Source organism: Aricia agestis, chromosome 4 (assembly GCF_905147365.1).
Source record: "Aricia agestis chromosome 4, ilAriAges1.1, whole genome shotgun sequence".
Taxonomy (NCBI): Eukaryota; Metazoa; Arthropoda; class Insecta; order Lepidoptera; family Lycaenidae; genus Aricia; species Aricia agestis.
Genome location: NC_056409.1, coordinates 18693782 through 18714798, shown reverse-complemented (window position 1 = coordinate 18714798; position 21017 = coordinate 18693782). Strand labels below are relative to the sequence as shown.

General features: G+C 37.2%; 1 protein-coding gene and 1 long non-coding RNA gene across 2 annotated transcripts; both read right to left on the bottom strand.

Moving 5' to 3' along the window:
* Positions 1-809: 809 nt before the first annotated feature.
* LOC121726397 lies at positions 810-16887 on the bottom strand. The gene is made up of 3 exons (XR_006035529.1): positions 16824-16887; positions 15975-15979; positions 810-820 (listed from the first exon to the last, which is right to left on the bottom strand). It is a non-coding gene; the product is annotated as an uncharacterized LOC121726397 (long non-coding RNA).
* LOC121726395 (dynein regulatory complex protein 11) lies at positions 4042-11889 on the bottom strand. Its single transcript, XM_042113746.1, has 11 exons — positions 11578-11889; positions 10991-11214; positions 10693-10906; positions 10396-10621; positions 10126-10318; positions 9798-10011; positions 9346-9649; positions 8615-8890; positions 8141-8365; positions 4475-4602; positions 4042-4158 (listed from the first exon to the last, which is right to left on the bottom strand). The coding sequence occupies exons 1-11, from the start codon at positions 11887-11889 to the stop codon at positions 4042-4044; spliced, it is 2433 nt and encodes an 810-aa protein (XP_041969680.1).
* Positions 16888-21017: the final 4130 nt, after the last annotated feature.

Sequence of the window (21017 nt, the reverse complement as noted above, 5' to 3'; positions counted from 1 at the left end):
TCATACAAGTACTACTATTATTAAAAATGCGAAAGTTTGTTAGTAAGTTACTTCTTCACGTCTAAACGACTGAAATAATTTTAATGTAATTTGGTATTGAAATAGCTGACACCCATCCTTAACATAGGCTTCATTTTACTATGAAGCCTATGTTAAGGATGGGTGTTATATACAGGGTGTAACAAAAATAAGTGATAATACTTAAGGGTGTGTACGTGTTCCTTGTAGAGAGTTTACTGTGAAAGTAGCAGCGCTGAAAGACCAAAATTTTTTTTCACTTTTGTATGGGGAAACTCATGACGCACGGGCCCTTGCCCATACAAAAGTGAAATTTTTTTTTCGTTTTTCAGAGCTGCTACTTTCACAGTGAACTCTCTACAAGGAACACGTACACACCCTAAAGTATTATCACTTATTTTTGTTACACACTGATAATAATTGTATAATATTTTTACTTTCAAACGCGGGGCATAGCATAGCTGACGTATATGCCAGTCTAATTCTGTTTTTAACAATGATTAGTATCTGCTATACGGAATCTGGGTCAAGTGACATCTTTAGCGGCAAACTGGATCATTGCATCAGTGGCTGCGATCCATTTGCAGAACAAACAAATCTAAGTTTAGTGCGCGATAAATCAAAAGCATTCCAAAGCCGTATAAATGTAGTCCCTGCATGGAAAATTCGTTCCACAAAGAGTGCTGCAAAATACAGGTTCTTTGCTTTTAGCTACGCCGCTGTTTTCCTTTTAAGCCTTTGTGTACGGGCTTTTTTATCCCTAGTGATTTACTTTGAGGTTTTGCCGTCACTTCAGCTATTTCTTCAAACTATCACATTGTTATATTAAAGACGGAATTGTTTATTGGCTTTGTTGTTTTTATACTGTTCTTGGTATTCTCGCTTCGTGTTTTGCACAAGGGGTTTGTTTTAGTTTTGACAAGGGTTTTTGTTTTAGTTTAGTTTAAAATTGTGGATTATACTTCAAAGCATTCACGTTGGCTAAAATGGATAAAATTATGTTCGCCACCATGATTTTGTCACCTGTCTACAATATGCAGCGGGGCTAAAATGGTCGCTTTGAAGAATCATGATATGAATCATGAGATTCATTTTTCTAAAATCGCAAAATGCAACTCTGCTTGCAGTCAGTTTTACAGTTTTGACAATTCATTTGCTGGATTGATTGAGAGGAATTGCTAAATGTGACCATTTTATTTTATATGTATTATTATTTTATATTATATGTATTATTCGTATGTATAGGCTTGTCACTCAAAAATCTGTCATTTTTCCTAGTGTGTGTGTTGTAGTGTGTGTAATGTTTTATTTGTTAAAAAAATGTATGATAAAAGCATAATTTCAAAATAATATTAGCTCGATGCACTCCTTCACTATGTAAACTTATAACTGTGCAAAATTTCATTCACCTACGTTTCCCAATTTTTCGTCAAAAGGGATACAAAGTTTTTGGCTCGCGTATTAATATATAGATATACTCGTAAGTTTACAGTTTCGTGATAAGCCAATAAGCAATATTTTATTCATCATGAGCAAACGTGGACACTGGACAGGCTATTATACAATGTCCATCCATGTAGTTGCAGTATAATATGGAATTCAAAATATCTGAAAATTACTTAGGTACGTTTAAAAAAATTATGGAACATTTTACACAATATCTTATATCTTTAAACGAGCAATTCTTGTATATATATAATTGGAATCTCGGAATCGGCTCCAACGATTTTCATGAAATTTAGTATGTAGGCGGTTTTGGGGGCGATAAATCGATCTAGCTAGGAATCATTTTTAGAAAATTTCATTTTCATAGAATACTAATTAATAATAGCTAGTATTGACTGATACCTGCAGTTTTAGCACTGGAAATCCTTTGTGCCAATGATGTAGGTAGGTATTCATTATAATTCGAACTCCGTACATTTTGTTTTTATGAACGAGCAAATCCTACATTTACCTTTTCATTAGGCAAAAAATAGTTCCACGGGACGTGATCCGAAAGCCAAAAATTAGGTGCATTATTAGCGCTACACGAAAGTGTCACTTAAGTCTCTGGGATAGGGGTTATTATGCTAGCGAAAGGATGTTGCTTTAATTTCGCCCAACCCTGTAAAATATTCGTGAGAAAATGATCAGGTGCACGGAGCTTACGCCCTCCTACTAGACCTTTTTGCTTTGAAGATTTCTACCGATAAAGCGACGCAACTTTCATGAGACGGGATTTTACTGGGATTCTTTTACCTTTGTAGGGTGACCATGATAGGATTATGGACACCGATGAAGTTGAAAGCGGAAAAGTACTTGGTATCTTACAAACTATTACTTACATATAGGGTTTTAGATTGTACAAAAGTTGTTAAATATGTAAAGATGTTTTATAGATTGACTACAAAACATTATGATAATAATAAAAACGTGTTTTCACTAATAATCCTCAATTAAAGCAGGTACTATTAAACTTTATTTATTTTTATAATATTTTATGTTGATTTTTAGGGTTCCGTACCCAAAAGGTAAAAATGGTACCCTATTACTAAGACTTTGTTGTCTGTCCGTCTGTCTCCAGGCTCTAACTCAAAAACGGTAATAGCTAAAGAGTTGAAATTTTCACAGATTATGTATATCTGTTGCCGGTATAACAACAAATACTAAAAACAAAATAAAATTAATATTTAAGGGGGGCTCCCGTACAACAAACATAATTTTTGACCTTTTTGGCTCGTAATCAATAATGGCAAGAGGCACGTGAAATTTTCACAATATCCTTGATTTTATCTGTACTCTAATAATTCATAATAAAATTAAAATAAAATAAAGGTTTAAGGGGGGCTCCCATACAAAAACACAATTTTTCGCCTTTTTTTCCTCTATAACGGTACGGAACCCTTCGTGCGCAAGTCCGACTCGCACTTGGCCGATTTTTTAATTATATATTAGGTAGGTATCATGTAACTTGTAAGTGATGACTGGTTGTTGTGGTGAAGCTTGTAAGTTGTAAGTGAAACTGAGTGGTGGTGTTGTGTGAAATCCTTGGAAATTATCATGTTGGGCTAAATTGTGAATAAAATATAAGAACCAGTGTTATATGAATCATTTATTACTTTAAGCCTAAAAGTAAACAAAAATGATGACCCTTACCCTTAAATAAGTTAAGTAAACATCAATACACGTGTTTAAACCAAAGAAAGAAGGATTTATTTGTTTGGTTACCCTACCTTAAGTTACTTTAAGTAAAGACTTAAAGGAAATAGTGTTAGGAAAAGTCTTTTATATTATTTGAAGCTGTTGGAATTGCAGCCACAATACAAAGTTTTGAGGCAACACTTCTTTACCTACTTGTCTATTCAAAATCAGCTGTTCCCCGCGATTTCGTAAAATAAAATGTCTCAGAAACCGTGCATTATCCTTTGACAAAAATAGTATTTCCATCCCTGTAGAGTGTAGACCTTTTATATTATGTAGACAGATAATTATCTTCTTCTCTTCAAATGAACCAAATATAGGTAATATATAAAAATGGATTTTCAAATGTGTTAGTCGCGCTAAAACTCGAAAACGGCTGAACGGATTGGGCTGATTTTAGTCTTAAAATATTCGTAGAAGTCCAGGGAAGGTTTTAAAGTGGCACAAAGTTCACCGGGACAGCTAGTAGGTAAGAAAAAACAGTACTGTCGTGTACAATTAGTTATTTTTATTTTAAGACTAATGATTCCATAACTTTCATCGACAACTAATGTTTGTTTCACATTCACTGTATTTCACTTAAATAAAAACGCCCTTACTTGTAAAAATATATAAATACTACGGTTTTTTAAACTGACCTGGGGGCCTATTATGAGCTCTTAAATCCATTCACTTTACGTCCTTATACAGTCAGTATAAGGACTTAAAGAGAATGGATTTAAGAGCTCATGATAGAGGCCCAGACAAGAACAAAAATCTATCCAGTGTCTGAATATTTCTATTTGAATTTATAAATGTTTGTGTAAAAATTATAAAAAAACTTCTGTGTCATCGTGAAAACTATTTAGCAGCAGCTTTTTCTTCGTTTTCTTGTTCTAGTTCGAGTAATCGTTGCAGAACTTTTTGGCGTCGTCTCTCCAAAGGCGTTTTAGACCACCAGGATTCTGCTGCAGCTTCCTACAAAATACAATTATTGCTGTTACGCTTAATAATATTTTTCAAAAATTTGTTGATTTTACAGCTAAAATATTTGAACTATAAGTTATCATCAATAGGATGTATTACAAATCCCTAAAACCCTGCCGCGGTAAAGCTATCGCATAGCATTTTTTTTTTATCAGCTTATGCAATTATAATTCGCATACGTCTAGTCGCACGCACACAAACACCGTGCTGAAGTCTGACCGGGTGTTAGGTTTTTTCGTTACGTAATTTCTTGATCGCCGCGCTCAACGTCCGCCACAAAAGCAATAGTTTTTAAAAAAATTGATACCTGCTCAGCATACACTGGCTCGCGACAGCTGAGTTGCGTGGCGATCTCGTGCGCTGTCAACGCTCGAATTTTCAATTGCAACCTTCTTTTCGTTGTCAGCACAGAATTCAGAGCCGACAACAGCGTACCTTAGATCGGAACAGCTTAGATTAAATAATGATTGGTACAGGGTGTAAGCGTAGGGATGTGACGACTCCACCGCCCGCCTGATGGTTGTTCTGTCTCACAATAATTAGTGTGGGATAGAGCTAACATCAAGCGCAGTTAGTCAACCGAAGGATGGCGGTAAAACCATCAACGATAGGGTCAGTGAAGAAATCCATGGTCATCAATGGGCTGCAGCATTGATGGTTTGATTCATTGGCCCCCTGTCAGATTGCCAATCGGCGTGCTCCGCGTGGCAATTATGAGCAAATGCCTCTTATGAAACGCACCAGAAAAAGATGGCCCCTAGTTCCCGGTAGCGGTACTATTCCTGGCCACGGTAGCGGCTATGGTAACGGCACTGCGAGGGGTGCTAAGGCTACGTAATCTCCGGGCTACGGATCGCTACTACCAACTGGACCTGGCGACGTACAACGGACGAACGCTTAGACTCGAAGACCACCTAGTCGAACTGGAGGTAGAATTGAAAAAAATCCGTTGGCACGTATTAGGGTTGTGCGAGGTCCGAAGACAAGGGGAAGACACCATGACTCTGCCATTGGGTCACCTTTTCTACTTCCGAGAGGGAGATCATATATCCCGGGGCGGCGTGGGATTCCTCGTCAACAAATCTCTCGTCGACAACGTTGTCGAGATCTCGAGTGTGTCGGAGAGGGTAGCGTACCTTGTTTTGAGACTCACCGATAGGTATTCTCTCAAGATAGTACAAGTGTACGCACCAACCTCGACACATTCCGATGACGAAGTGGAGACCATGTACGAAGACATCTCCAAGGTCTTAAATACCACCCCTAAGACCCACTTCAAATTCCAAAGTAGGAGTACGAGCTAGCGGCGAATCTTGCTTGGGACAGCACGGTGTTGGGATTCGAAACCGCAGGGGGCAAATGCTGGTCAACTTTCTCGAAAAAGAGGGGCTCTTCTTGATGAATTCCTTCTTCAAAAAGAAGCCCCAAAGAAAGTGGACATGGCGAAGCCCTGACTCTGTGGAAAGAAACGAGATAAATTTCATCATTACGGATCGGAAGTATATATTTAGGGATGTCTCTGTGATCAACAGGTTCAATACCGGTAGCGATCACCGACTACTGCGAAGAGCCTTGAATGTATGCTTCAAACTCGAAAGAGCCCATATGCTGAGGTCTACTCTCCGACCCAACTTCCAACAATCCGTCGCTGACACTTAGACATTTCAGTTACAACTGAGAAATAGGTTCGACGCTCTTAACATCTCGGAAACTACAATGGAAGTTGACGAGGCTTTAAATGCAATTGTGGAGAGCATACGGGTCGAAGGTGAAAGGTTTTGCAGGCCCAAACATGCGGGCAGGAAATCCAAACTTTCGGATGAGACACTCAAACTTATGAGGGAACGGAGGGAAAACACGGACTCGGGTTCGTCAGATGTAAAACTTCTCTCGAGGCGAATACGGAAACTTACACGTAGAGATCATCGCCGCTCGAATACGCTGGAACTCACGGAAGTGATTGAGCGGAATAAAGGGTCTAAAGTTTTCGTAAGGCGCCTCGGGAGGAGTCATCTGACGAAGGTGAAGAATAGCTGTGGCCAAATCGTTTCCTCATGAGGGGGGGTTCTGTCCGAGATCGAGGATTTCTAGAGCCGCTTGTATGCTTCACATGCTTCGCAACCTGATCCTCGTGATGATGACCCGCGTGCCAAACTCACCCGGCATCTTTCTGGCGAGCTTCCTGACGTCAGTATAGGCGAAATCGGATTCGCTCTGAAACAACTTAAAGGAGGAAAGGCCCCGGGGAGGGACGGAATTACGATCGAACTTCTCAGAGCGGGAGGCGAACCCGTCTTGAGAGAGCTTCGTAAAGTCTTTAATTTTGTCCTTCGACGGGGAGTTTCCTCCGAAGAGTGGCTTAAAATCGAGGTGGTTCTCTTTTTTAAGAAGGGCGATAACACCCTTCTTAAAAATTATAGACCCATCTCGCTTTTGAGTCACATATATAAGTTGTTTTCTAGGATCATTACGAATCGCCTATCCAATAAACTTGACGAATGCCAGCCACCGAAGCAGGCTGGGTTTGCAGAGGCTTTAGCACCATAGACCATAATATTCACACCTTAAGGCAAGTTGTACAAAAGTCACATGAGTACAGGCAGCCATTGTGTCTTGCCTTTGTGGACTATGAGAAGGCTTTTGACTCTGTTGAGACCTGGGCTGTTCTGGAAGCCCTGCAACGATGTCAAGTCGATTGGCGTTACGTCGAAGTTTTGAAAGGTCTATATAATGCCGCGTCTATGTCCGTCCGACTACAGGGGGCCACAACAAGGCCAATCTATTTACATCGAGGAGTGAGACAGGGGGATATTATTTCCCCGAAACTGTTCACAAATGCGTTAGAGGACGCCTTCATGACCCTAAACTGGAAAGGATGTGGCATAAACGTTAATGGCAAGTACCTCTCACACCTTCGTTTCGCTGACGATATCGTCATATTGGCAGAATCGTTGGAGGACTTGCAGGAAATGTTGAACGACCTAAATGAATCTTCCCGGCGGATCGGTCTCGGGATGAACTTGGACAAAACGAAAGTCATGTTCAACGAACATGTTCTCCCGAGACTGGTTGCAGTTAACGGTGTCTTTTCCGAAGTCGTAACGGAATATGTCTATTTGGGGCACATACTGCAGGTAGGTAGACAAAACTTCGAGAGAGAAACCAATAGGAGGATACAGTTGGGTTGGGCGTGCGTGCTTCCCGTTATGACCTACGGGGCGGAAACCTGGCCTTTTACAACAGGGCTAGCTCGTAAGTTTTCCGTCGCTCAGCGTGCTATGGAACGCGCTATGCTCGGAGTTTCTTTGGCGGATAAGCTTCGAAATGAAACAATTCGTCAAAGAACTAAAGTCACCGACATAGTGCAGAGAATCAGTACGCTGAAGTGGAACTGGGCTGGTCACGTAGCTCGAAGAACAGACGATCGCTGGAGTAAACTTACTCTGGAATGGAGACCAAGGCTGGGAAATCGGGGTGTAGGTCGACCTCCAACTAGGTGGGACGACGATCTCCGCTTAGTTGCAGGCCCATGTTGGATGCGAGTAGCAGGAGATCGGTCATCTTGGCGTTCATTGAGAGAGGCCTATGTCCAGCAGTGGACGACTATAGGCTGATATGATGATGATGACAGGTTGTAACATAATGAAGTTGTAGTACTTTAGAGTATGTATGCCCTATTGAATTCACTGTGAAAGTAGCAGCGCTGTAAGAGATATTTTTTTTGTTATTTGTATGGGCAAGCGCCCCAGTGATTTTGCCTACACAGGAGACACAGTCAACTCTATACAGTGGAATCATACACACCCTAAAGTATTATCACTTTGTTACGCCCTATAGAATACGTAACTTTCTACACAATGTGTGCTAATTATAACCACAACTCAGAAACCCAGTTAAAACAAATTAAATTCATGAACACACAACCAAATCGTTTCCTTAGTGTCAAGTGAATTATACCAACTAATTTACATACCAATTGTGTATGAGTCTGAAACTCTCGACAGGCACGACAAATCTAATCTCGGAGATAAAGCCCCCGCTCTATGCAGCTGACATCTCCACATTAATGATATACTGCCGTAATCTGCCCTAGGAATCTGTATGACTTTGGAGTAGCACTGGAACAGCAACTTTTGTTCAGCGTCCCACGGCGCTCGTGATGTCCCAATAAAGAGCACTCGATCTTCGGGGTTGATGGCTGAATAAGATTAATTATTTCATTAAAACATAGAGAATAAAATATGTGTAAATGACTTGAAATATATAAATTTCGCGCTTTGATGGAATCAATCTATAGCTTAGCAAAATATAATTATATAATCGAAACTGTTTATTTTGGGCTCCCACACAAAACTGCGAATTCGCATCGTATCGCAATATCATTTCTAGATTTTTGTCGCAGCTATAATTTGCGATGCAATACGACTTAGCCCTTATCAACACAAACCTTTGATAATTTTCACCAAATCTTTTTTCAACCTTTTCGGATCGGTTTTGTCTGTTTTGGGTATTTTCTTCACGAATGGCTTTTCAGCATCATCCATCCAGATGACTGATGGCTGCAACAGTCTCGAAACTTTCGTAACGAGGTGAATAAGCATAATTAGTCCAGTTTTCCCGGGATACTTCCCAACTATGTTCGCTGGTGTTAAGTCGAAAAGTGTGGCACCCACTTCGCTACAGATCGCATGGACTAACATTTTTTTACCACTGCCTGATGGTCCTGTAAGGTAAATTATATTGTTTTTTTTAGTTCTGTAAATTTCCCTATCTTATATCTTTAAACGAGCAATTCTTGTATAATATATATATACTAGCTATTTGACCGAGCTTTGCTCGGTATTTGATAAAACACGAATAAAATGACATTTTCTAAAAAATATGATTTCTAGCTAGATCGATTTATCGCCCCCGAAACCCCCTATATACTAAATTTCATAAACGAGCAATTCTTGTATATATGTATAATGTATATATATATAATTGGAATCTCAGAATCGGCTCCAACGATTTTCATGAAATTTAGTATATAGGGGGTTTTTGGGGCGATAAATCGATTTAGCTAGGAATCATTTTTAGGAAATGTCATTTTATTCGTGTTTTATCGAATACCGAGCAAAGCTCGGTCAAATAGATAGTTTACTTTGTCTTGCATATTATTAGCGTACTGATACATACCTGAAATCAAAACTGAGCGAACTAGAGGAGCACTGTTTCTTACAGCTTCAGACCCGAGAGACAGAATGCAGTACTCTTTTACAAGCTGACGTATATCTCCCAAACAAGGAGATGGCTCAATGCCTTGTTTTCGCATTTCATGTCCTAGATAGTTTTTCTCGCCAAAATAATCATCAATTCTTACGGATGGATACGGTCGAATAATTCCATTTGTAATTAATTCTTCAAAAAGGGATTCCGTTGTTCTATCTGGAGTTAAATCTTTTTCTTTCTTCTTTTTATTCTTTTTACCTCCGCGACGAACCTAAAAAAATATAAACCTTATTTTAAACTACCGTTTCAAATGTGCATTGGGTTCTTTTAATTTATTATTAATATAGTTGAGCATATTTTATACATTTAATAATTTAAATATAGATATAAATTCTACAGTTGCTGTTAAAAAAAAGTACCTTTTTCTGTGGCTTCTTTGCTTTTTTTCCTTTATGAGCTCTGTCCCTATCAAACGCCGCTTGTAGAAGATCTAATTCACCCCTCATCACTTCGTCAACGTTATTTCTTATTTCTTGTTCTAATTTTAGCATTTTTTCTCTTCCAATCATGTCTTTATCAAATTTTTCTTGTTGTTCATCGCCATCGTCCTTAAACTTCCAAATATCCTCAAACCTATCATTTTGAAATATTTATAAACAATAATTTATATACTTACTAAGCATTTCAAAAGGCGATGAATTAAAGTTTAAGATAACTTTCAAGTAGTTTGCAAATTTTTTAACTTACTCTTCATTAGCACTAATTATGTCCTGTAAAAATGCTGATTCAGTGCACTTAAATGTTTTTAAATCTTCACTTTCATCTTTATTTTTACCATCTTCAACTTTGTCATTCTTTTTATCCTTGCTTTCCTTACTTCTTTTTGAGTCCTTAGATGAAATAGGCGACATTTTACTGGGATCGCTATCTGCGGCAGTTCCTGTAAATAATATAATATGTTTAGGTTATTTGATATTCAGATTCAGACCTAAAAACGAAAAAAAAAATGCTTCTTACCTTGTCTACTAAACATAGCCCTACTTCCACCTGCGTCTTCTGAAGGAAACTCTGGCAAGCGTCCTGTTCTTTCATAATACTCTGTAAACCATCTTCTCAATTCATCTCCGATTTGTTCATTGATTTTAGCTTCGTGTTGTACTCGTAAATCTTTTTCGATCTTATCCAAGGCTTCATTGTACTCTTTCTTTAATTCATTTTGTAAAGTTCTCCGATGTTGTCTGATCTTTAACATAAAATTAATTTTATGATTATTTTGATAAAAATACTACTTACAGTCAATTGAAAAAAAATTACCTGCTCAGCTTTCTTTATTTCTTCAGACTCTATAAAAGGTTGTAGCTCCATTCCAATCAACAATTGTTCTAAGTGTTTTCTTTTTCTAGTTTCCCGTCTAGTTATGAAACCTCTCCAAACTCTTTGAATAGCAGTCGCTGCAGTTGCTGACATTTCGCTCTTTTGATCTCTACCTTTTTCCTTTAAAAGACGAATCTCTTTCATAAATTGACCCCTGTAAAGAGGTTTTAGTAGGAGGAGAAATTTAATAATTTATAATTATTGTCACTTCATTAATTGTTTGATAAAAATAGCTTACCTGAGTCGACCCTGTCTCGCTCTTTCATGACTTTGTATGATAATAATTGCCTGTTGTTCAGTCAATATAAGAGGCCGAGGTTTTGGGGATTCGTAACCTAATTTTCTTAAAACTTCTGTAATAAAATTACGACGCTGCTCCACCTCCTCTTCCCTTTCTCTGATAAAGTACTCAGGAATACAGGGTTCCGCTTCGATAGGCGTAACATGAAGTTTTTCAAGAGCCTACAAGCAAGCAAAAAACGCATTTTATTCGAAAAATCATGTAATGAAAGAAGCTGATCACTGATCAGACAAACGTTGTTTTGCCCTTAAATACAGTGTTAGAGTGTTATACTTGAGCCCTCTGTTATCTAGACGTTGTCATGGAGATGTTGTTTATGCAATGCATGCCATAGGCGTGATTCAGGACTGTGCAGTGTTTTGATGTCCTAGAATTTTGGACCTGTAGAATAGGCACACAAAGATAGGTTTGGTCACAAACACACATTTAAAGAATAATAAAGTCTATCGAATTCTATTTTATTGACATGAAAATGAAACTATTAGCACAATTATTAGTCATAAGAAAAGCCGAGAATAACTTACATCGTCATCGTCATAGGTATGGTCCGATAGATGAATTTCCACCAAATCGTGCTTCACTTCAAGAAGTCTTCCGAGACAGGCTTCGAGCAGTCGTTTCACGACCAACCGCTTTTGGGGCTGCAGCATTTGATCGTATACAGTATCCAGTCTTGCCAGTAATATGGTATACCTTATTCGTAGCTCAGAAAGAATCGGTTGAATCGCTGTTTTCTCAGTGATGCCAATTTCGAATAATGCTTCATCGGCTTGAGTAGCTTCTCCGAGTAGCTCAGAAGTGGTGCAAATTAATTCGTGATAAGTTTTATTGGACATTTTTATACTATAAATAAAATTTTAACTAATTGTAAATTCAACTTTAGTTTCTTACATGTAAGCTGCAGAATTAATACACGCAACGAAGTTAGCTCATGGTATTTCAAATAACAATTTTGCACTTACATTATTATGAATAGTATAATAATTATTGTTGATGTAATACACAATAATACAGTTAATAACCCTACAACCTTAAGCAGCACAATATTCAACACCCACGTTGTGTATAATCTCAAAAAATATGCGAGGCTTTATCGAATAAACAAGCCGTCACTAGAGGACGGGGTGCGATGTATAAAAAAAGATGAAACATTCTTACTAAAGTAAAAGATGCAGATTTTTTTTGAAGACTTTACTTGAGAGGGCGACTAACCCAAAAAATCAAACATTGTCCTTTTCTCTTCACACTCACGCCCGTCTTTCATATGCCAGGTGTAAAAGGACGACGCGGATTCATCGCCAAATTAGTTTTTTCTCAATAATATACAATATTTCAATATTTCTTAATATACAATATCCGCTAGGTCGGTTTCTCAATGATAGAATTTTATACGATGTGTTAAAATATCAACTTAGTTCAATGCACGGTTATGGCAATAAATGAAAAATTCGTGAAAATTAGATGCATTTTATGAAGAAAATTTTAAGGTGTCGTGTTTTTGCTCAGATCGAATTCTTGGAAATATAATGTAGTATCTAATTTAAAAAAATGAAACAAATCGGGGCTTATTTTCAAGTATAAAAATGAATTATAAAATCGTAAATTTTGGGTTAGTCGCCCCCTTAATACGGGTAAGAATAATATATTATATTATGATTTTGTAATTTTACATTGTATACACGGTAAGATAAGTTTATCATCTTAAGTTTCGGTTAATGTCTTAAAATCGATTCGGTGGTTTGGGCGTGAAGATGTAACAGACAGCCAGACACACTTTAGTATTTTAACATTTAGTATTGATTAAACCGAATTCTCTGAATATGTTTTGATAACAAAAAAAATGGAATTTAGACCATTGATCAGAAAAAATAAGCCAACAGAATCGCGATAGTTGAAAATTTAAATGAAAGTTGCTGGATCTATAATCTACAGCCTATCGCGGACGTCCTATCACGTAGTTACACTCGGATTAACATGTTTATTTTTTGTTATTGTTAAATTATTGCGCCAATATACACGGGTCAGGGGGACAATGGGGGATCTTATCCCCTGATTTATTCGACGCCTTTGTAATGTGCGAATTAAAATGTTCCTCCTAATTATTATTTTCCTCACAATAGCGGTTTCGAGTTACACAAAGAGACCGCCTCATTTTATTGTTTAGTTTAAGCGGTGGTATTTAGTAAGTTTTTGACAAAGGCATTCGCTTTTTGCGTTGATATCCAAAGTTAATATAATGTGTATAATGTTGCTATGTGGTGTCAGAGAAATTGAGTAGACAGTATAACGCTATTTAGTCAGGAATTCAGTATATTATGTTGATAAGTCAATGTTGATTATTATGTCGGGTCTCGCTCAGGGCAACATAGCCCGACAAAGTTATGTAGGTCTGTCATTTGCTTTTGAATCAATTTCTTTGAAAGTAAATTGTACATTATACCAATGACGTATATTTTACATACAAAATTAAAGAAATACTGTCGAATGCTGTGTAATTATTATATCTTTATTAAACTAAAACAATAAAACTAAATTACAATAAAAACTAGCGTAAAAAGAGAACAGTTTAAATATATTAAATGAGAAATAAGTTAAGCATTTTACAAATACTGAGACTTCACTTATCATAGTTTTGTGATAAGTACAGTCTCATGAAATTCGACGTCTTATAATACTCGTATAGAATTAGCAATTTATGAAATAAGCAATTTATGAAATAGTGGGATAGTTCTAAAGGAGTTAACGCATCTTAATGCACGCTATAACTCTATTATCTCAAAGCAGAGTGCAGTACATCTAAATTCTAAGCCTTATTTCCGAGCACATAAAGGTCAAAATGGTTTAAAACATTTCACAATATACACGGAAAGTCAAAGCTAAATTATCATGTTCATGGAATAATGAGTTGTGTCTTAAAATAATATAGTCTAAAATTGCTTGAACACAGGCCAAGCAAAGTTCAATTATTTGTTTAAGAATATAATATCCGTTGCATTTCTCGGGACGCTGCTCGGCGATATTCTGAAACAAGTCTATTCTGCAACATTCAGTAATATTGTTATAGGTAAATTAAATTAATAAGAACCAGGGACCATGTAAGGCCACCCTAACGGGGAAATACTTTTTGTTTGTTTACTGACTAAATATATTAAGGAAACAAATTATCAAGCATGATCCGTTTTATTAGATTTCAATATATTATAAATCACTTTTTAACTTAGCTTCAATTGCCATTTAATAATCTTAAAATTTGTTAAGCTCTTCCAAACGGCCTTGTAAGGAACACAGCTCCAAACAAGCTGAATTATTGAGTATAGAGTTACAAGTATATTTTATTTATCTGCTTTTACTAAAACGACATTATAATGTATTTTAATTAAGCAACACATAAAATGATCAATAAATTTATATCATCTAAAAAAACTTTAACGAACATTGCTTGAACATCATCTTATAACTAAGAATATATTAACGGAAATTCACATTGATACCTAATAACTAGTTGCTAACGCGTTTTATAGTGGCAATTAAAAAAAATAATCTTAAATAGCCTTCTTAAGGACCCGTCCTCTTTATACCAAAATGTTCAATATGAGTGTATTAGTTTAATAATAAGTTAAGATATTATAAAAAAAATATTTTAATTTTTACGGTACGCATTTTTAACTAAAAAAATACTTAACTGTTTATATGTTAATGATATTGACATATAAACAGTTAAGTAGATATAATGATTATTAGATTTTCCTTGTAAAGTCCATATACCCTAGCAAGGCCAACCATCAAATCTTTGGTTAGGCTTTATAAGGAACCACCGGCCTTCCCAAATCCCAGGAACATTACCAATATTTTAATTTAAATCAAGGCATAAGTGGATTTTCTTTTACTGTTATAGTACTACATGTACATAATATTATCCTTATACGACAATTCATTGTAATAGTATGTGAGTTAGATATAGGTTATGTAACAAGAAATTTAAGTTTGGCAGTGTGCGGAAATTACAATTATAACCTCGACAACCAAAGTCAAAAACAGTGAGATCGCACTGCCACAACTGCGGCGCGATCGACTCGCCTCCATTAAAAAGTAATAATTCATTACGACAATTAAAAAGTATTAATTCATTATGTAGGTCACCCGAGCATCCGATCGACTCGATAAATATGCGTCGCGGAGCTCAGCGTGACTCACCGTTTTGCACGTCAGCGAAATCGAGTGGGTCAGCAACAGCCGCCGTCGTCAGCTCGCCGTCCGCGTCCCCGCGTGACGTCGACACGAAATTGAGGCCACCGACTCAAGCAAAAAATTATGCAAGCGTCGCTGCTTGCCCCGCACTGCCCCCGCGGGCAAAGGCGAGGGGCGCAAGGCTGAAAATCTTCGACTCGACAGGGACGAGAGCAGGAGGTCCGACGAGGAGGGCTTCGTTCTGGTGGAGAGGAGGAAGAAGAGGAAGCCCACCGTCCGCAACCACCGCGGCACCGCACCTTATGTGCCCGAGCTGCGCCTGCGGAGCGAGGTGCCCGCGACGCCGCTCTACGTGTCGCGCCTGCACTGGTCCATGACGGTTGAAGACGTCGTAAACTACATCCGCGAGAAGACCACCTACACCTTGAGGGTGGAGCGTCTGCACTCTCGCCACAAAGTGAATTTCAGTTCCTTTGTGGTGAGAGTGCCGACTCAAGTTTTATCCATCTTCGAGGTGGAGGAGTTCTGGCCCGCCGGTGTAGTTTACCGGAGGTTCCGGGGAAGGCTCCCGAACGAAGCGCGCATCACGTCGCCGAAAGAGACTTTACGTGATAAAGTGTAGTGTGAATGTGTAAATAATATATATTAGGATAAAATTGTTCGGCGTGCATCCGTTGTCTGATTGCCATAACACAAGTTTTTACTTGGCATGGGATTGGACGACGTGATGTACGCTACCTAGCTTTATACTATTGTATGCTTAATAAAGAATTTGAATTTGTGGCCTTAAGTTTGATGGATGGTGTAGTAGAAGGAATATGTGATATGTCTTACCGTGACGATAACTACGACTTTTTAATAGTTGGCCTTCAAAGAAGCGTGGCCTTTCATGGTCCATGGTCCTTATATTTCAAAGTTAAGTCACGTTCAATTTTTGTATTGTTTTAGAACGGGAAATGAGCGGTTACGATAATTTTAATTTTTAAAATAGAAGGTCCGCCGTCCCAATCATAGTAATTATGTTATTAATTATTATTTTGTATCAAACAACAGCTGTAGCTCTACGTAAAGTACAACAACGGTAGAGTTATATTTTAGTTTTGTGATAATTATTGTACTCCATAATACATAATATAATTTCTTCCTATTCAACTCGCATGAAGTAATATTATCTACAAGAGATATCAAATTAAAATTTTATTAATAAATTGAAGTCCTTCCCAAAAGTCCAAAAAGTCCAAAAAAATTAAAATATTTGTCATAGAATTCACAATGAGCTGGTACCGACTCAAGGGCGTCGCCAGGGGGGGGGCAGGGAGGGGCAGCTGCCCCTCCCCTAGAGACTCTAAAAAACGTTGCCAAATATAATGCAAAAGCAACGACCACTATAATATTAAAATCTGGTAATAGATGTAAGGCTCGTAGTACAAGTGAAAAGTTTCATGTGCTGTCGACTTTACCTACAATTCATACCTACTTTTCTCATTTATAGAGAGTGAGTAAAGTATGAATTGTAGACTGTAGTAGGTAAAGTCAACTTGCCCCCCCCCCTGCGCCATCGGCTGGCGACGCCCTTGTTAACCGACTCCAAAATAATGAAGAGTGTATTACAGAAATAGTTGAGGTTTAGGCGAATTCCGAAAGAGGCACTACTAATGATTTAAAACTTTTTGTTCATTTAAAAATAAGTTATGTTATTGTTTACGTCTTGGAAGTCGGTTTTAATTTTTTGTTAAAAATAATAATTAAAAACAAAAACATTTAATAAAACTGCCGGCTTCATTGTCTAAACAATAAAGCAGTTGTTACGTGACCGAGCCTGCGGACATCGACGCCATTTTTCAAGATGGCGAATGGATATTAAGTCATCAAATCGCCGATGATAGTTTATAATAAAGTCATTATGTGAATAAATGTTAACGACCATCTTTACCGGGCGTCTACGTGTTGAGGGTTAGCACTGTAATAATGAACATTGATATAAAGCCCCTGGAAGATCCTTTACCCTAATATAATATTTTCTGTGCCTTTACATCAACATCCATACTAATATTATAAATTCAAATGTGTGTATGTCTGTCAACTCTTCGCGTCCAAACCACTAAACCAATTTTGCTGCAATTTGGCATGGAGATACTTTGAATCCCGGAAAATGACATTAGGATACTTTTTATCCCGGAAAAATATACCTACCCGATTTTTTGAGCAACGGAGTTGCGACTTGCGTGAGTCATAATCAGAGCCCCCGTAAGGGCTACTGGCGTGTGCAAAAAAAAGATCTTGGCGCCCCTTAAGGGAATTTTTTTGGAACCTTGGTTTTGGCGCCCCTAAAGATGGCGATTTGGCGCCCCTAGAGGATGGCGCACATGTGCATTGCACATAATATGGTAGCCCTGGTCATAATAATAATATAATTAGAATATATTTTTCCGATTCTGGAGCCCTTTAATTTAACCTCTCCATGTTGACCCATGTATAATATATAATAATATGGATGTAAGTAACAATACAAGCGATTACAAATATTTACTCTTTTTTACATTTCTTTTTTATTGTAGAACGCAAATGCTAAACACCAATTTCGTGTACCAAACAATTGAAGAACAGGTTTAAGTAGATAATTATAATAGACACAAATATATTATTCACCTTTCACATCACATTAGTTTGAAAATAAACTGAAATATTCTAAAAAGTTAGCTAAATAATCCAAAAAACGTCCTCCTCGTTTCTATACTAAAGACTAATGAAAAGTCAGTTTAATCTGACAAAGATAACTCGATCGGGGTGTATCGTAGGGTTGTATATTAGACCCAATTGACTTCAATATCGAAATAAAAGTCGAAAACAGTTTTACACTACTTCTCAAACCTTATATTATTATAAAGATTTTTTTATTTGTAAAAAAATACACATAATAATTAACCATGTCTCATCCAGTCTCTCTATGTCCACTACTCTCAATATAATAGGAGCGGTGGGCTTTGTTTCGTTATAACGAGAACACTTAATGGTATATTGTAAGCTTTTTGCATAGTTCAATAGCTATCATTTGTTACAACTCAATGTAATTTTTGATTGCGCTATAAAATTAATTATTACACATGATTTCTTGAGAAGCGTTGGGCAACATTGATGATGGACGCGCAATTAAATTGACTAAAACTTAAGCTTACTTACAAAAACAAGTTATTAAGTTATATAATATATTAATATAATTTACAAATTATTATAATACAAGATTCTTCCGCCGGTTCTCTCTTGCTTGACAAAAATTATAATTATTATAAATCAGCCAAGTGCGAGTCGGACACGCGCACGAAGGGTTCCGTACCGATACAGAGCACAAACAGGCTAAAAATCGTGTTTTGGTATGGGATTATATTCCCTTAAATTTTTATTTTATTTTAATAATATTATTAAATATTAATGTGCACATAATATAACAAAAGAATGTGTGAAAAATTCAAGTGGCTACCTCTTGCCATTATTGATATCGAGCGAAAAAGGCCAAAAAAATCACGTTTGTTGTATGGGAGCCTCCCTTAAAATTTAATTTTATTTTGTTTTCAGTATTTGTTGTTATAGCGGCAACAGATATACGCAATCTGTGAAATTTCAGAAGCTATGGGCTATAAGCTTGAGATACAGCCTGGAGACAGACAGACAGGCGGACAGACAACAGTCTTAGTAATAGGGTCCCGTTTTTACCCTTTGGGTACGGAACCCTAAAATATGACTACTCATAACTCAGTTTGAGGCCAAAATCCTTTTCGCATTTAGTTCATTCTATGCGTAAGATGACCTTTCTTGACCCTTTAACCTCAGGCAAAAATGAAATAGACACGACAATCGGTACTAACATTTTGCAGTTTATTTGTTATACTCAAACTTTAACGAATGAATAATTAAATTAGGGGAAAGAGATTTAAATTCTTATCGGGTGAGGCTTATGAGCTATGCCCACGTTTATGCGGATTTTTAAAATTCACAATATTTTGGGCATTCAAACTAATAGCAGGTTCACATTATTCTAATCCAGTAATCCAATTCAGCGCTGGATTGCTACTAATTATGGACGATTTACAATGTCCCATTCCAGTCATGCACTGAATTGCATTCCCGTGTCCGTTTACATTAATCCAGTGCATTCAGGTCTGGATTGGATCACTGGATTAGAACAATGTAAACCAGCTATAACATTACGCCAGCACACACACACACACACACACACACACACACACACACACACACACACACACACACACACACACACACACACACACACACACACACACACACACACATTATGCACATAGAAATTAGCCATCTCTGTCTTTTCCTCGCTCTATGTCGGTGAGATCACGACCCGTCGAGATAATGTCTTCATCTCGGATAATTCACGTTTTTGCATTCCATCTGGGTTGTAGATTGTAGGTGGTTACATCATTTTATTCGCCCATTGTTGTCTGTCTCGCTCACTTGAATTTGTAGTATCAATTATAACAATACTTGAGACATTGAGAAGTGTATTTATAGGGTATTTTTTATCAAATCACATTACACTAATTATAGGTAATAATATTATATTTTATACGAAAGCGAAAACCCACAACACCTATAAAGTTGGATTTTGGTTGGTTCGTTTTTATAGGGTGTAGACATCCTGAACCATTAAGTATAGCCGGATAGTCGGCTTTACCGACTAGTCGCCGATAAAGCTGACTATTCGGCCACTTTGGTAGTCGGCGACTAGTCGGCGAATAGTCGGCAAAAAGCGCCGACTATCCGGCTTTTTATTATTTTACTATTATTGATATTACATTTAAGAAAAACCTTGATTGCTTGAAATTATTTTTTTTTTCTGAAATTACTTGCTTATAAATAAATATATCTATGACATTTATTTATTAACAACATAATATCTTCTTTATTCTAAACATTTTTAATAAAAAATACGTGTGGCACTCGAGGACTGCCACGGTGAAGCTATTGCACAGCTTTACCGCTTTATATCATGACGTTAACATAACCAAAACACGATCCAACACGATCGCAGGCGGCGTATGCGACTTACTTTAGTAAACGAAGCGTTACGAAAACATCTGAAACCATGATCGTTTGGCCGACTAGTCGGCCGATTAGTCGGCTTCTTTGCAACCGACTAATCGGCTAGTCGGCTAGTCGGCCAAAGTCATGATCGGCACATCTCTAACTAAAAGTTAAAACCAATTATTATGTAAGTATAATTTACTTTACGTCGCGTTGGAGACATAATTTAGACAATAATGTACTCTATCGCTTACTAGAAGTAAATTATTAAACTTGTGTGGGCCTATAAAAAAATTATGAATAGTGCAAGCGAGCTTATCTTCGCTTGTTTCCTTATTTTATTGGCTGTCAAAGTTACTAAAACTTAAACAAACGAACAAGAAAACTTACTCTAATGTTATTAAACAAACATAAAACACCTTAAAAAGTCGTAAAATAATTTAACTGCGCTGTGTATGGATATTTTATAGCGATGGGATTGTTCTTAAAAAGATTATAAACTGGAAAGCGAAAGTTTTAAGAACTTTCCAGACGCGACTAGGGTCGTGGGATTTCTTGCTTTTCTTGGTTGTATCGGTTTGTTGATAGTAATCCTGGATGCTTAGTCAACTATTATACTTCCCAAACTATCCCCCGCAAGAGGGGCGCCATGAGTCGATCCTCAATCGCTATCCGAAACCACAAATATTATAAAATAAAATTATAATCTGGGGGCACGGCAGTG